Raw genomic sequence first — 15,289 nt, forward strand, 5'->3', positions numbered from 1 at the left:
TTTTTTAGAGCAGTTTTAAGTTCACAGCTAAATTGAGGGGAAGACACAGAGATTTCCCACAAACCCTCCACATTCACAGCCTCCCCTATTATCAGCAGTAGACTTTCAGAGAGAGAGAAACCTATCTTTTCTTCCTCAATCCCCTGCTAACTCTAGAGGGAGGAAGAGAGAGGGAGTGGAAGGTGATTCGACAAAACAGAAAGGATGTGGAAAAAAAAGGCAAGTGTTAGTCATTCGGGAAAAGGGAAACCCTTGTGTTAGTGTTTACAAGAATCTCGATGGTATCTGCTGACCCAGAAGGAAGAATCTTTTCCATTTGTTGAAAAATCCAGCCTGACCATATTGAGGTAGTACTCAGGGTCACCCACCCAGCTTCATTTTGGGGCATTCCAGCCTACGGTAGTTTCCCCTCCATCAGTTAGCATCTTCTTATACAATCACAAAGGTCCACAGAGTGAAAGTGGAGGATATGTGCTCTCAGTAAAAGTAGGAGTTAATCATCAGATCCTTCTTCTAGGCCCCTACTGTCAAGAACATGGACTTCATCTCCAAGGACCTCTTGGATTGGTGAGGGAGCTAAATGTAGCTGTTTGGTGGATACATTTATTTGTAACAAGTTCGGAGACTCACAGGTAGGGTGTGAGGAGGAAAGTGACAGGAGAATGACACTGGAAAATTAGTTTGGGACCCATCTGTGAAGGGCCTTGTAGACCAACCCAAGGAACTTGACCTTTAACCTGGAGCAGAGGTGACAAACTTAAAATCCCACAGAGACAAGGCATCTCGATGAGTGAAGCTGACCACGTAACAGGGAGGGGTGAGGACTGTGGCAAAATGGGGATTCTTGCCTTGTCTCAAGCGTGCAGCTACTCTCAGCTTCAGCAAACTGTTACCAGGCAGGAATGGTTGGCCCAGTGTGACCAGATCTTCCAGTTTCCAAGAGAGGCTGGAAATCCCGGTGTGTTTTTGTTTTGTTTTGTTTTGTTTAATTAAAAAATATATTTTTTTATTTTTCTGCCATGCTGTGTGGCACATGAGATCTTAGTTACTCGACCAGGGATCGAACCCAGGCGCCTTGCAGCAGAACCGCAGAGTCTTAACCCCTGGACCTCCAGGGAAGTCCCTGGAAATCCAGGTTTTTATATGACAGTCCTAGGTTTTTAAAACATATGGGTCAAGTCAAACTGGTTCTCAAACCAGATACGGCTCACAGGCCACACAGCTATCACCTTGGCAGACTGAAGGGTTTTAAGGGAAAAAAAAAAAGATATGATCATATCTGTGCTTTAGAAAAAAATCACACTGTAGAGTGAGAGAGGAATTACAGAAAATAGACTAGAAGCAAGGAGACTCAACTGTTTCAACAGGAGGGAGGCGACAATGATCCGTGCTAGGGTGGGGACAGAGGGGAAGGTTGTTGGGATGACTTGGAGTCCAGGATTCAGGGGGAAGAATTTAGCTTTCACCAGCATCTGGAAGAAGGCACATTCCTCCTCTCAGTGCACGCCCTCCCCTCACCCTTTCCTAAACTGAAAGCTGAAAGGACAGACAGATCATCTCTAAAGCCAAAGGACAGGGAAGTTTAGCAAAGACTCTGGTCTTGGGAGCAGACTAATTTTACTAATGATCGTTTTTGAGATAAACTCCTTGACCAACTGCCCCAACTCTCATTCTCCCCCACCAATGGGCTCAGCACGTAATTAAAATTTAAAACTTATAGGGACTTCCCTGGCCGTCCAGTGGTTAATACTCAGCGCTTCCAACGCAGGGGGCACGGGTTTGATCCCTGGCTGGGGAGCTGAGATCCCACATGCCGTGCAGCCAAAAAAGAAAACAAACAAAAAAACCATACAGATCATGGCACTCTGCTCTTTGGAGCGGCGGAATTTGGGAAGCTCAGAGCCAAATCTTCTTTTGCTGACAGCAGAGGGAGGACCTGGCTCCCAAAGAGGCTGTTTCGTGAACACGGACGTGAGAGGTGGCTTCAGACCCATTTCATGGTCTTGGTGGTGGTACAACTGGTCACTTGGCTCCAAGGAAGAATGCAAAGGGTAGGAAGGTGCAAGTGGGAGAGAGGAATGGCGACTCACTTCAGAGAATTTTTCTAACAGCCAGCAAGAGCTATATTAAGGATTTTTTTCCTCCGCAGATCCTTCTGATTTTGAAGTCTGGCATAGGAAGTGGCCCTGAGGAGATGCAGAGCTAAGCCTCCCCTCCCTGGCACGGCCCGGGAGCGCCCCACAGGATAAGGGAGAGGACGGCAGTCAGGCAAAGGTTAGGGAGGAAAGCGCGGGCAGAGACCCAGGACGGCTCCAGGAAATGTTTGTGTTTCTCCACCGGGAGGGAGGACAAATAAGCTGTTTTTTCACTCCTCCTGGGCAGCTTTGCTTATTCTCCAGCTAAGAGAGAGGCTGAAAATAAAAATCATTCTGGGACAGGACTCAACGACTCCTCTCCAGCACGAATCTCCTCGGACCTGCCAGCTGCTTCCCAGAAACGACAACTGTGTGAAGTGACCCGCGTTTCCAAGCCCTGGGGTGCTACATGCTTCGGCTCTCAGGGAGACAGGCAGCTTGTGACCCGGGCTCCAGAGAAAGGAACCCCTACCTCGAGTCTCCCATTTCCTGGCCGAAGTTTCTGTTCTCCGTGGAGTGGCTGCATCCATGCCCACGTGTGGTACCTGTGTCCCAGGGTGAAGAAGTTGGAAACGCAGCAGCTGGAGCATTCAGGTAAGCATCTGTGTTTTGGGGGGAACTCCACAGCCCAACACACAGAACACTGGTCCTCTGTCCACCATGGAAAACAGGTCGTGCTGCCTCATCCAGGGGGACCCCATCTCCCAGGTGATGCCGCCGCTGCTGATCCTGGCCTTTGTGCTGGGCGCCCTGGGCAACGGCATCGCCCTGTGTGGTTTCTGCTTTCACATGAAGACCTGGAAGCCGAGTACTATTTACCTTTTCAACTTGGCTGTGGCCGACTTCCTTCTCATGATCTGCCTGCCCTTTCGGACTGACTACTACCGCAGACACAGGCAATGGGTCTTTAAGGACATCCCTTGTCGGGTGGCACTCTTCATGCTGGCCACGAACAGGGCTGGGAGCATCGTCTTTCTCACGGTGGTGGCTGTGGACAGGTATTTTAAAGTGGTCCACCCCCACCATACGGTGAATGCCATCTCCAACCGGACTGCAGTTGGCATCATCTGTGCCCTGTGGACCATGGTCATCCTGGGGACTCTGTATCTTTTGACGGAGAACCATCTGTGTGTGCAAGAGGAGACCACAACTTGTGAAAGCTTCATCATGGAGTCGGCCAACGGCTGGCACGACGTCATGTTCCAGCTGGAATTCTTCCTGCCCCTCAGCATCATCTTGTTCTGCTCCTTCAAGATCATTTGGAGTCTGAAGAGGAGGCAGCACCTGGCCAGGCAGACTCGGATGAAGAAGGCTACCCGGTTCATCATGGTGGTGGCGGTTGTGTTCATCACCTGCTACCTGCCCAGCGTGTCAGCCAGACTGTATTTCCTCTGGACAGTGCCTACCAGCGCCTGCGATCCCTCTGTCCACGTAGCCCTCCACGTCACCCTCAGCTTCACCTACGTGAACAGCATGCTGGACCCCCTGGTGTACTATTTTTCAAGTCCCTCGTTCCCCAAATTCTACTCCAAGCTCAAAATCCACAGTTTGAGACCTAAGCGGCTAGGACACTCCCAGAGGCCAGAAGAGATGTCCATTTCAAACCTTTGTCGCAAGAGTTGCATCGGTGTGGCAAATAGCTTCCAGAGCCAATCCGACGTGCAGTGAGATCTCCAAATGTGATGGATGGTACCAGAACAGACAGATGGACAGAATCAAGGAAGACCCATGGGCGACTTAGAAATACTTCATGCTGAGAGGTGGAGAGCTTTGAAAATGCCATTCTTTCTTAGCTGTATCCTCCTCACTCTGTTAGATACGAAATTCAGATCACTATGTCTTTTTGGAAGGTTCCAGTTGAGAAGTGAGTCGGTTGCATTTATATGATTTGATTCCAGTGACAGGGGCGTGTGTGTGTGTGTTTGTGTGTGTGTGTGTGTGTATGTGTGTGTGTGTGTGTGTATGTTGGGTGGTGGGTTGGGAAGAGTTTGGCTCTTGTGTATTTTTAAATGGCTGAGTTAATAGGTACTAATGTTTAAACCCATCATGTTCTCTCTCTGGGGGAGTTAGTGAATTTAATAGCCTAACCTCTGACCTTAAATTCTTACTTGTCTTGGAAAATAGAAACTAGTGTAAGTCAATATTTTTATTTCAGGCAGAGTGAGGCCCTTTAGACTGGGAAGTCTCGACCCCAATGATTTTCATCTTCCTGGGGCTCCTCTGTACTTTTCTGACTTCTCAGGAACCCAAGAAAAATGACAGCCAAACAGTCTGCTCCCACCTTCTTGGAGCTCCACGTTTATCTGCAAGTCTTTGCATTTCAAAGAAAGTACTGAAGGATATGTTTACCTGCCCTGAATTTTCCAGTGGGAGCTGAGTGCTTGAAAAAATCCCGTTAGCCTTTGGGAAGTGCTGAATGTGGCGTAATTGCTTTGGCTGCTTGTTATGTGACTATGAGTTTGAATTATTCAATCACTCATTTTCCACGTATTTCCTGAATTAATATTCTGTGCCAGGTACTGTGTTAATGTCCCTTTTACCTGGACGGTCCTTAGTCAACTTGTGTGTGGCGGGGTGGGAGGCGTGTGTGTAGCAAGCAGACAGAAGTTAACGAAGTTCACCCTTTCAATGATTATAGTTTCTAGACCTGTTCTCTGCAAACACCAGTGTTTTCCTCTTATTGTAGGATTCCATACAAACATGAAAGGGAGGAAAGGGTAGTATCCCTTACACACATGAATTTCCCAAATATGTCCATGGGACCCTCAAAAGTAGGTGATTGTATGAGTGACATGCTGCCCCTGCCCTAGATTAGGGGGAAAGATTCCAAGCCAACCTTAGCTCCGTTCTCAAGCCACAAAGTGGTGAAAGTGTTCCCGGCTCCTTTATTTACACTTTCTCCAATTCCCAGGGGACTCTCTGCAGTTAAGGCCCTTACCAGTTTTTCATCCTTTAGCTTTGAAACATCCCACTAGGCTGTTCCTATTAATTCCTTCTTCAGGGGCACTGCACAGCCCAGGGATGGGCTGTACAAAGCTTAAATCACAGCTCAACTGCTTACAATGTGTGATCTCGGGACAGATTTTTTTCCTTTGGCCGCACCACCGCGGCATGCGGAATCTTAGTTCTCTGACCAGAGATCAAACCCGTGCCCCCTGCAGTGGAAGCTCGGAGACCTAACCACGGGACCACTAGGGAATTCCCTGGGGGAAGATTTTACCTAACCACGTTTAGTTTCAATTTCCTTATCTGTCAAATAGGGGTAACAATAACGTTGACATCAGAAGGTCATTGAATGTAGGATCCTGAAGCACAGGGACTTTGTTTACTATTATATACCCAGAGCCTAGAGGCATGCCTGCACATAGTAGGTGCTCAGTAAATATCTGAATGAATGAATAAGTGCATGTAAAACGTTAAGCGCAGTGTCTGGCAGTAAGTGCATAATATTATGATGTATTATGTTAACACACTCTACATATAAAGAAACTGAGGCACAGAAGCAATTTCCCCCGGGGTTCAGAGCCCCGTAAGTAGCTGCTCTGTTGTGACTACTTGAGTTCCCTGGCTCCCTAGCTTCCAGGGGAGAAGTGAAAGCAAGGATTCTTATCAGCATCAAAGAACCATATATCCTCTTGATAGAAATCTGTGAAAACCCCACACTTCTGCTTTAAATTCCATTCTTAGTTCATTCTTTCCTGGGCTGCCCCCTTGTTGCTTCATCTTAATAAAAACAGATTCCAAAAGAAAGTCCGCGTCCTGTGTGTGATCCTGTGTTAAAAGATTCATGAGGGGCTAAAGACGCAGATGTAGAGAATGGACTTGAGGACATGGGGAGGGGGAAGGGTAAGCTGGGACAAAGTGAGAGAGTGGCATGGACTTACATATACTACCAAATGTAAAATCGATAGCTAGTGGGAAGCAACCACATAGCACAAAGAGATCAGCTCTGTGCTTTGTGACCACCCAGAGGGGTGGGATAGGGAGGGCGGGAGGGAGACTGCAAGAGGGAGGAGATATGGGGATATATGTATATGTATAGCTGATTCACTATGTTATGAAGCAGAAACTAACACACCATTGTAAAGCAATTATACTCCAATAAAGATGTTAATAAAAAAAAAAAGATTCATGAGACTTTACCCGCCAAGGAAAGAAATCCAAAAAAATCCAGAAGCACACAGTAGGCTGAGGTTCTCACTAAAAAACAGCAAAAATAAACGAAAACAAAAATCAAATCCCCAACTGAAACAAGAGGGAAGGGGGCAGGGCACAACCTTTGAAAGAATGACATAGCCCAAGGACATGACATAAACTGATTAGAACCAAATGGGTCCAAGATGGCGGGCAAGTCAACTTCCGCTAGACCTTGAGCCTCAGGACACGCTCACTGTAACACATCAGCAAGCTAAATGACACAGCAACAGGTGCCACGACAGTTCCAAGACCGACCAGAAGAATCAAAAAGCGGGCGGTGGCCCAATTCCTGGAAATCCCTGCCCCTTCCCAAAATAGCTGGAATACTCCTCCCCTCATTAGCCTATGAAATTACCCACCCCTATAAAAACTGACAACCCCATACCTCGTTGACTTTCTCACCTTCTGAGATGGCTCACACTCTGTCTGCTGAGTGTGTTTCTCTCTAAATAAATCCACTTCCTACCCATCACTTTGTCTCTCACTGAATTCTTTCTGTGATGAGACATCATCAAGAACCTGAACTTCATTAAGTCCTGAAACCAGGTGTGTGATCTCAGTTGGAAGACTGTGGGTTTTGGCCAGGTTTGGATCCCGGCACAGGGGTTCATGTCCCAATCTGAGGTGCACTGTTTCACAACCACAGTCTTGACTCTGGTTTTGCTTCTCTTTTTTAAAATGCATAGAATGTGTTGAAACAAATGTTATCAAGAAGTGTTCGGAATTGTAAGGAACAGTCATATAGCTTTGTTGACAAAGCTTTGTTTAAACTACCTGGAATAGGAAAATGTCATCGATTTAAAAGAAATATTGTGTCCTCTGACTTATAGGGTCTTTCAGGAAAGTCACATAAAAGCGAGAAGGGATAGTAGACCATTATTGTTCAGGAACTGTATGGAAAAAATAAGAGGTACCTTTTATTGGTGCTGACAACATAAACATTTAGGTTCTGGTCTATTCTCAGAATGGGCTTCCTTACCCTTTCCGACAACCGACATGGTTAAGATGGTGTCTGAGGTCACCAGTGTGCAGGGGCTGCTTGGATGGGACTGGAACTCTGGGCACAAGGGGTTGAGCCATTTATTCCCTAGCAAGGTGGGGAAGTGGCCACACTGCAATGCACAGTCTCAGCCTGCTGCCTTCTGGGCCTTTGAATCCACAGAGGTTTCCAATATTACTCAAGCCTCCATCATCCCAGTGAGTGCATAAATGGCTTCAGGATCAGCTAATATTGATAATTTGCAGGGCCCAGTTCAAAGTGAAAATGCAAGGTCCCTCATTCAGAAAGAATTGAGAATTTCAAGATGGCGACAGCAGGGCGTTAAACTAAACACAGGACCCTTTGAACTCATCCATGAAGCTGGGGCCATACATTTTATGTGTAGAGAGGTTGAGCTAGAGCAGAATGAATAGATGGGCTCACATGTGGGCTTAATCTATACTCAGCTTCCAGTGATGATAGAGTTGCAGTGAGAAGGGGGTCAATATTTTCTTTCTTGTAAAGATTCATTCATTCATTCATTCCCTCTTTCAAGGAACATTTATTAGGCACCAGCTCTGTACCGGGCACAGTAAAAACACAAAAAACATAGCCCTTCACCCCATGGGTTCCATTTCAGAAACCAAGGAAAAAGTAAATTTACCATTCAGGGCAACTGCAGTGAAAGTGGTAAACTTAGGGTTTACAGGAGAACCCGGGGCCCTTAATCCTGGCTTCGGGGCTGAGGGAAGGCTTCTCACAGGAAGTGACTTGTGAACTTAGTCCTGGAGGATGGAGAAGAGGCAACCAGATTGAAACCTAACAGGACCCTATAGGGCTCCCAGGTGTGGAGGCCTTTTTGTCCCCCATTTCTTGTAGGCAAGACTCCAGCCTCCATGACCTTCCCTGAGTTCCAAAGGGCAGATTAGAACACTTGCTAATCAAGCGGGGAGCCGCCAGGAAACCACTTGAGGCAAGATTAAAGGGACTAGAAAAACTCATCAAGCTTAGGAGACCAAGGGCTTCTCTGGTGGCGCAGTGGTTAAGAATCCTGCTACCAGTGCAGTGGACATGGGTTAGAGCCCTGGTCTGGGAAGATCTCACATGCCACGGAGCAGCTAAGCCCGTGCACCACCACTACTGAGCCTGTGCTCTAGAACCTGCGAGCCACAACTGTTGAGCCTGAGTGCCACAACTACTGAAGCCCGCGCACGTAGAGCCCGTGCTCTGCAACAAGAGAAGCCACCCAATGAGAAGCCAGCGAACCGCAACTAAGAGTAGCCCCCGCTTGCCGCAACTAGAGAAAAGCCTGTGCACAGCAACAAAGACCCAAGACAGCCAAAAATAAAAATAAAAATAAATAAAAAGATTAGGAGACCACCTGACATCCTGCACACACCCTAATCTTGTCAGCAACCCCACCCTTTTGAAACTTTGCAGAATAAAGCAGAATGCAAGACCGTTACTGTCTTGATCCTTATCACATACCCCTGACCATAAGCCCCGACTATAAGACCCCTCCCTATTCCCCAGGGAGGGGGGCACAGTTCTTGAGGCGCTAGCCTACTGTGTTCCCTCTTTGCCTGGCAAAGAAATAAAGCCACTCTTTCTTTCTCCTCCATAACTCTGTCTCTGTATTTCTGTTCGGCATCGGTGCCGAGAGTGCAAGAGAGTCAGATGTAGAGTCAGGTGCAGAGAGTCAAGATTTTGGCATCAAGATGACTCAGTGGGGAAAGGTGTTCCAGTTAGAGAGGAGAGAGAATGAGAACACAGATTGTTTGGGAACTGCAGGAAGATCAATGGGACAGGAACGAAAAGTCCAGGCTGGGCTACAACAACCTGGTAAGAGGTGAAGCCCTGAGATCCACCCAGGTGAGAAGGGTCTGCTCACAATCTTTCTTGATAGAAGATTTGTGAATAGCCTTGCAGACCCCTTTCTTTTTAAACAGGAATTACATTTATTTAATCACAGAGGCATACATGTTTTTGTTCAAAACTCAAGGAACACACAAGTATGTAAAGTAAGCAGTAAGTCTTCCTTTCATTCCTCCATCTCATTTTCTAGAGGTGATGACTTTTTTTTTTTTTTTTTTGGCCATGCCCATGTGGCACGCAGGGAGGGATCTTTGTTCCCAGACCAGGGATTGAACCCCTGCCCCCTGCAGTGGAAGTGCGGAGTCTTAACCACTGGACCACCAGGGAAGTCCCGAGGTGATAACTTTTAACATTTGGGCTATATACACTCTTGCACAAAACTAATGAATCTTTAGTTTTGCTAAAGCAACATAGATAGATAGATAGATAGATAATTTTGCAAGGTACTCTTATCAGGAATATCTTCCTATATCAGAACAGAGATTAAGCTCCTTGTTTTTAATTATATTTCATTGTATAAATGGACCACATGTAGTTTATTTAACCAATGGCCTTTTAACAGACATTTAAAGTTATTTCCAATTTTCCTCTATTGCTGCCATCCTATGGTGAACATCCTATTCTGAATGATATATCTTTGGGTAAATGTGCCAGAGGTTTCAGAAGATAGATTCTTAGACATGGAATTGTTGAGTCAAAGGACAGGCATATTGAGTGAGGTAGTGTGCACAGCGGCTGAGAGAATAGCCCCTGGAGCCACACTGTGTGGGTTCAAATCCTATCTCCTTTCCTTACTAGCTGTGTGACCTCGCGCAAGTTACTTAACCTCTCACTGCTTTGTTTTTCTTGTCTGTAAAAGAATAATACCTATCCCTTAAGGATGTTCTAAGCACTAAACAAGTTTAGCTTATAAAGCACCTACACTAGTGCCCAAATGGAGTAGCTCTATTTCTATTAACCCTTATTATTATCTTGTATTAGTTCTTATTATATTAGCTTTTATTATAACCTTGATCGATACCACCAAATCACCCAACAAAAAGGCTGAACCAACTTAGACTCCCACCGACAGTGTATGAGAAATACTTCTTCCGTGCCCTTGCCAGCAGGCCCTTGTTCGGTTGCTTTGTTTAATAAGCATTTTTCTCCTTTTTCAAAAACGAAACAAAAACAAAAACCTTTACTCCTTTAAAGTGGTGAAGTCCAATTTATCGGGTTTTTCGCTTGTTTGTGTGTTTGGGGTTGTACCTAGGAAGCCTTTGCCTGAGCCAAGGTCATGACGACTTACTCTCAGGTTTTCTTCTAAGAATTTTATGTCTGACATTTAGGTCTGTAATCCATTCTGAGTTCATTTTTGTGTACGGTTCAAGGAAAGGATCCCACTTCATTCTTATGCCTATTCAGTCATCTAGCAGCGTTTATTGAAAAGATGATTCTTTCTCCCATGGATTTGTTTTGGCACCCTTGTTATAAAATCAGCTGACCATAAATGCAAGAGTTTGTTTCTGGACTCTCAGTCCTGCTCTACTGATCTATATATCTATCCTTACGCCAGAACCACACTGTCTTGATTACTGTAGTTTTTTTTTTTTTAATTTATTTATTATTTATTTATTTTTGGTTGCATTGGGTCTTTGTTGCTGTGCACAGGCTTTCTCTACTTGTGACTAGCGGGGGCTACTCTTCGTTGCGGTGCGTGGGCTTCTCATGGCGGTGGCTTCTCTTGTTGTGGAGCACGGGTTCTAGGAGCCCGGGCTTCAGTAGTTGTAGCACATGGGCTCAGTAGTTGTGGTGCGCGGGCTCAGTAGTTGTGTCACACGGTCTCTGGAGCGCAGGCTAAGTAGTTGTGGCGCACGGGCTTAGCTGCTCCACGGCATGTGGGATCTTCCCGGACCAGGGCTCGAACCCATATCCCCTGCATTGGCAGGCCGGTTCTTCACCACTGTGCCACCAGGGAAGCCCCTTGATTACTGTAGTTTTGCAGTAAGTTTTTAAATTGCGAAATGTGAATTCTCCAACTTTGTTCTTCTTTTTCAAGATTATTTTGTTATTCTGGTTTTGCCCTTAGGTTTTTTGCAATAAATTTAACACCACGTTTCAAAACCCTGAAATACCTTTCTCCTTTCTTTTAATGTCTTTGTTAGTCAGTATCACCAGCTTCCTCTGCCCCCTTACTTCCCAATTTCTCCTACTTCTTCTTCTTCACTAGTGGTCCAAAGGTCTCTCATTTCCCAAATGTCCCAACTCAATGTCATTTACTACCTGCAGAGGCAAGTCTCCCCAAATACCACCAATGAACTGTGCCTCCTGAACCCACACCCTTATGTGGCCCTCCCCGTGGAAGATGGGCTGGCGTGGTGACTTTCTTAGCCAGTACAATGTGGTGGAGGTGATGTTCTGGGATTTCCAAGCCTAGGCGTTCAGAAGGTCTGCCTGTGTGCTTTCGGAAGTGTTGAGTAGCCTTGTAAGAAGTTCAGCGCGCTCAGTGGAAAGAATATGTGAAGAGGCTGTGTGCAGATGGCATATAGAGAGACACAGACCATATGAAGAGGGAGAGAAGTCCAGGCATCCCACATGGCCTGCGTGAGCCTACCTGCCATCTAAGAGACCCCAAACAAGGACCAGCCAGCTGAGCCCAGTCAACCCACAGAACCATGAGAGATAATGCAATGGTGATTGTTTTAAGCCACTAAATCTTGTGGTGGTTTGTGACACAGCACTAGATAACTAAAACAGAGACCCCAGCTACGTTCAAAGACAAACAGTGAGAGTGCCAAATTCTAACCACTAGACCACCAGGGATGGATGGATAAACAAGGTCCTACTGTATAACACAGGGAACTATATTCAATATCCTGTGATAAACCATAATGGAAAAGAACGTGAAAAAGAATATATATATGTGTATAACTGAGTCATTTTGCTATACAGCAGAAACTAAACACAACATTGTAAATCAACTATACTTCAATTAAAAAAAAAAGTCTCTGGGGTTTCTGATCTGTAAAATGGAGATGGTGATCATAATAGGACATCTCACAGGGTTTTTGAGAGGATTAAATGAGATCACGTAGGCACATCTCTTAGCCTCATGCCTGGCACAAAGCAAGCATTTGATAAAGGACAGCTATTGTTATTAGTATTTTTTTAAAATAAATTTATTTTATTTCTTTATTTTTGGCTGAGTTGGGTCTTTGTTGCTGCGCGCGGGCTTTCTCTAGTTGCGGTGAGCGTGGGCTACTCTTCGTTGCGGTGCCTGGGCTTCTCATTGCGGTAGCCTCTCTTGTTGTGGAGCATGGGCTCTAGGCACGTGGGCTTCAATAGTTGCGGCACACAGGCTCAGTAGTTGTGGCTCATGGACTCTAGAGTGCAGGCTCCGTAGTTGTGGCGCACGGGCTTAGCCTCTCCGCGGCATGTGGGATCCTCCTGGACCAGGGATTGAACCCATATCCCTGCACTGGCAGGTGGAATCCCAACCACTGCGCCACCAGGGAAGCCCTGCTATTGTTATTTTTAATTTTAAAAAGTAGTTCCGTCCCGTTCAGGGGCACATTCCAGTTGTAATAAGAGAACTAGGCATGGAGATTCGAGTTAATTGTGAAAGTCACAAATGTTAAGCGGAATTTCCCCCAAACTTGGTAGAATCACTGCCTGAGCTGTTGAAATGATTCACTGGAACAAGTTTCTGTACAACTCATGCACTAGTAAGAAAAAAAAAAAATACATAAAAGGACAGGAGCAAGACAAAACATGCCCACAGCACAATCGGAAGACAGGAAATTCCACAGCAGGGCCAGAATCCAGGGAGGCTGGGATTGACATTCTGTCTGAGTAGCTGTGGACCTGGATTTAGAATCCTAGGGTGTGAGAACTGGAAAGAAACTGGAAGATGGTCTCATCCCCCACTTTATACATGAGGAAGCTCAGGGGTTAAGAGGTTTCACGGCTAATGATGGAGTGAGAAAAAGGCATCCAGGGCCTGCAATTTCTCTCTTTTTTTCAAACGTAACAGTATCTATTGTTGTTCTTTCCTAATTTTATCTGTGGTATTGGGTTTTTTTTGTTTTCATTTTTTAAGATTTTTTTGATGTGGACCATTTTTAAAGTCTCTATTGAATTTGTTATAATATTGCTTCTGTTTTATGTTTTGGTTTTTTGGCCGCGAGGCACGTGGAACCTTAGCTCCCCGACCAGGGATCGAACCCGCACCCCCTGCATTGGAAGGCGAAGTCTTAACCGCTGGACTGCCAGGGAAGTCCCCTATGACTTTTTATTTCTTTTTAAAAAGCAAATATTGGGCTTCTCTTGTGGTGCAGTGGTTAAGAATCCGCCTGCCAATGCAGGGGACACAGGTTCAAGCCCTGGTCCGGAAAGATCACACATGTCACAGAGCAACGAAACCCGTGGGTCACAACTACTGAGCCTGCGAGCCACAACTATCGAAGCCCATGCGCCTAGAGCCTGTGCTCCGCAACAAGAGGCGCCACCGCAATAAGTCCACACACTGCAACGAAGAGTAGCCCTGCTCGCCACAACTAGAGAAAGCCCACGCCCAGCAACGAAGACCCAACGCAGTCAAAAAAAAAAAGAAAAAAAGGAAATATTATGAAATTGTAAAACTTAGAAACGGAGGATCCCTTGCAAATTCCAGTTCCCCAAAATAACTATCGTGAATGGTCAGGTTTTCTGACTCTTAGTTAATAAAGGCACTTAGGGTTTACTTTAGGGTTACTTAGGGTTACTTTATGAATGTCATTGACAAGTCCACATGCATCCAAGAAGGGAGCAGGATATTCACAGGCAGCAAGGATGGGAAGCAAATACTAGTCATTTCACTAGAGTCTAACTACAGCCACATAATGTGACCTCAACCCAGTAAGGCCTTCTAGAAGGGGCAATAATATAATAAGAGGCAGTGTAGTGTAATGGTTAGGGACACAGGCCTTGAAGCCAGGGCCAGATTCAAATCTTATTAGCTGTGCAGCCTTGGATAGATGACCAACCTCTCTGAGCTTCCTCATTTTGAAATTGGAATCAGTAACAGTCCCTACCTCATGGACTGCAGTCAGGGGAAAACAGGATAATGTATTTCAGATAATGATGGGACTTCCCTGGCGGTCCAGTGGTTAAGACTCCGCGTTTCCACTGCGGGGGGCACAGGTTCAATCCCTGGTGGGGGAACTAAGATCCTGCATGCCGAGCAGCACGACCAAATAAATAAAGAAATAAAAATAAAGCGCTGAGTGTGGCGTCTGGCACAAAGGAAGCTCCCCCTACCGGGGGTGCCAACACCATCTTCATCATCGTCAAGTGCCACTGCCTCCTGTGTGAGTCTAACATTAGATCATCCTGACTGCCGTTTCCTGGGAGGAGTCTACAAATCCCTATCGTGGAACCTGGGTGTGAAACTAAAGAAGCAGATGTCCTACTTCTCACTCAAAGTAGAAGCAACACAACTCAGAACCTCTTGCACGGCAAGAATTCATCAGACCAAAATACTACAGGGTGGAAATGTTCTGTAGTGTTACACCCAATTATATCGAAAAGCAAAGAAATGATGTGTGCAACGATGACCTGCTGCAAGGCAGAGGTCAAAGTCTTTTTACATTCTCTAAGTTTAATTTTCCAAAAATGGGGGCTTTTAAAATATTACGTGCATCGTGGGGGAGGTTGTGTGCGTGTGGGGACAGCTGGCATACCGCTGGTATATATACGCTCTGTACTTTCCACTCAGTTTTGCTGGGAACCTAAAACTGCTCTAAAAAATAAAGCTTATTAATTTTAGTAAGTCACGTGCTCAACAATAAATTACTTACTTGAGCAAGAAGCCATCTCAAAATCTAACACAAACAAAGAAAAAAAACTAACTTATTGTAACACACCACTGGCAACCCAACTGGGTTCAAGTTTTCAAGCATCTGATGAAATGGCATGCTGCTCTCAGATAGCTTTGTTTTCCCCTTAGCTGGGGATTAATTGCAGGGTTCTGGTGTAGAAAAGCAACCCATGTTTTACAAAGAAGATGGCATGGAAACATCAAATGCAACACATCTGTCCTCATAAAATACTATACAATTACTGTCCTCTCGACCTTTCCAAAAAA

General features: G+C 45.6%; 1 protein-coding gene and 1 long non-coding RNA gene across 2 annotated transcripts in view; one reads left to right on the plus strand and one right to left on the minus strand.

Moving 5' to 3' along the window:
• The window catches only part of LOC109552600 (uncharacterized), a 65,983-nt gene that overhangs the window by 16,666 nt on the left and 34,028 nt on the right, over window positions 1-15,289 (minus strand). The window lies entirely within an intron of this gene.
• On the plus strand, window positions 1,907-5,885 carry HCAR1 (hydroxycarboxylic acid receptor 1). The gene is made up of 2 exons (XM_073789992.1): window positions 1,907-2,051; window positions 2,150-5,885. Exon 2 carries the CDS (start codon window positions 2,796-2,798, stop codon window positions 3,801-3,803), a length of 1,008 nt encoding a protein of 335 aa, XP_073646093.1. The 5' UTR covers window positions 1,907-2,051; window positions 2,150-2,795; the 3' UTR covers window positions 3,804-5,885.

The sequence above is a fragment of the Tursiops truncatus genome, chromosome 13 (genome assembly GCF_011762595.2).
Source record: "Tursiops truncatus isolate mTurTru1 chromosome 13, mTurTru1.mat.Y, whole genome shotgun sequence".
Classification (NCBI taxonomy): domain Eukaryota; kingdom Metazoa; phylum Chordata; class Mammalia; order Artiodactyla; family Delphinidae; genus Tursiops; species Tursiops truncatus.

Coding starts and splice junctions, on each gene's coding strand:
- HCAR1 (XM_073789992.1), top strand. CDS start 2,796: ATGGAAAACAGGTCGTGCTGCCTCATCCAGGGGGACCCCATCTCCCAG.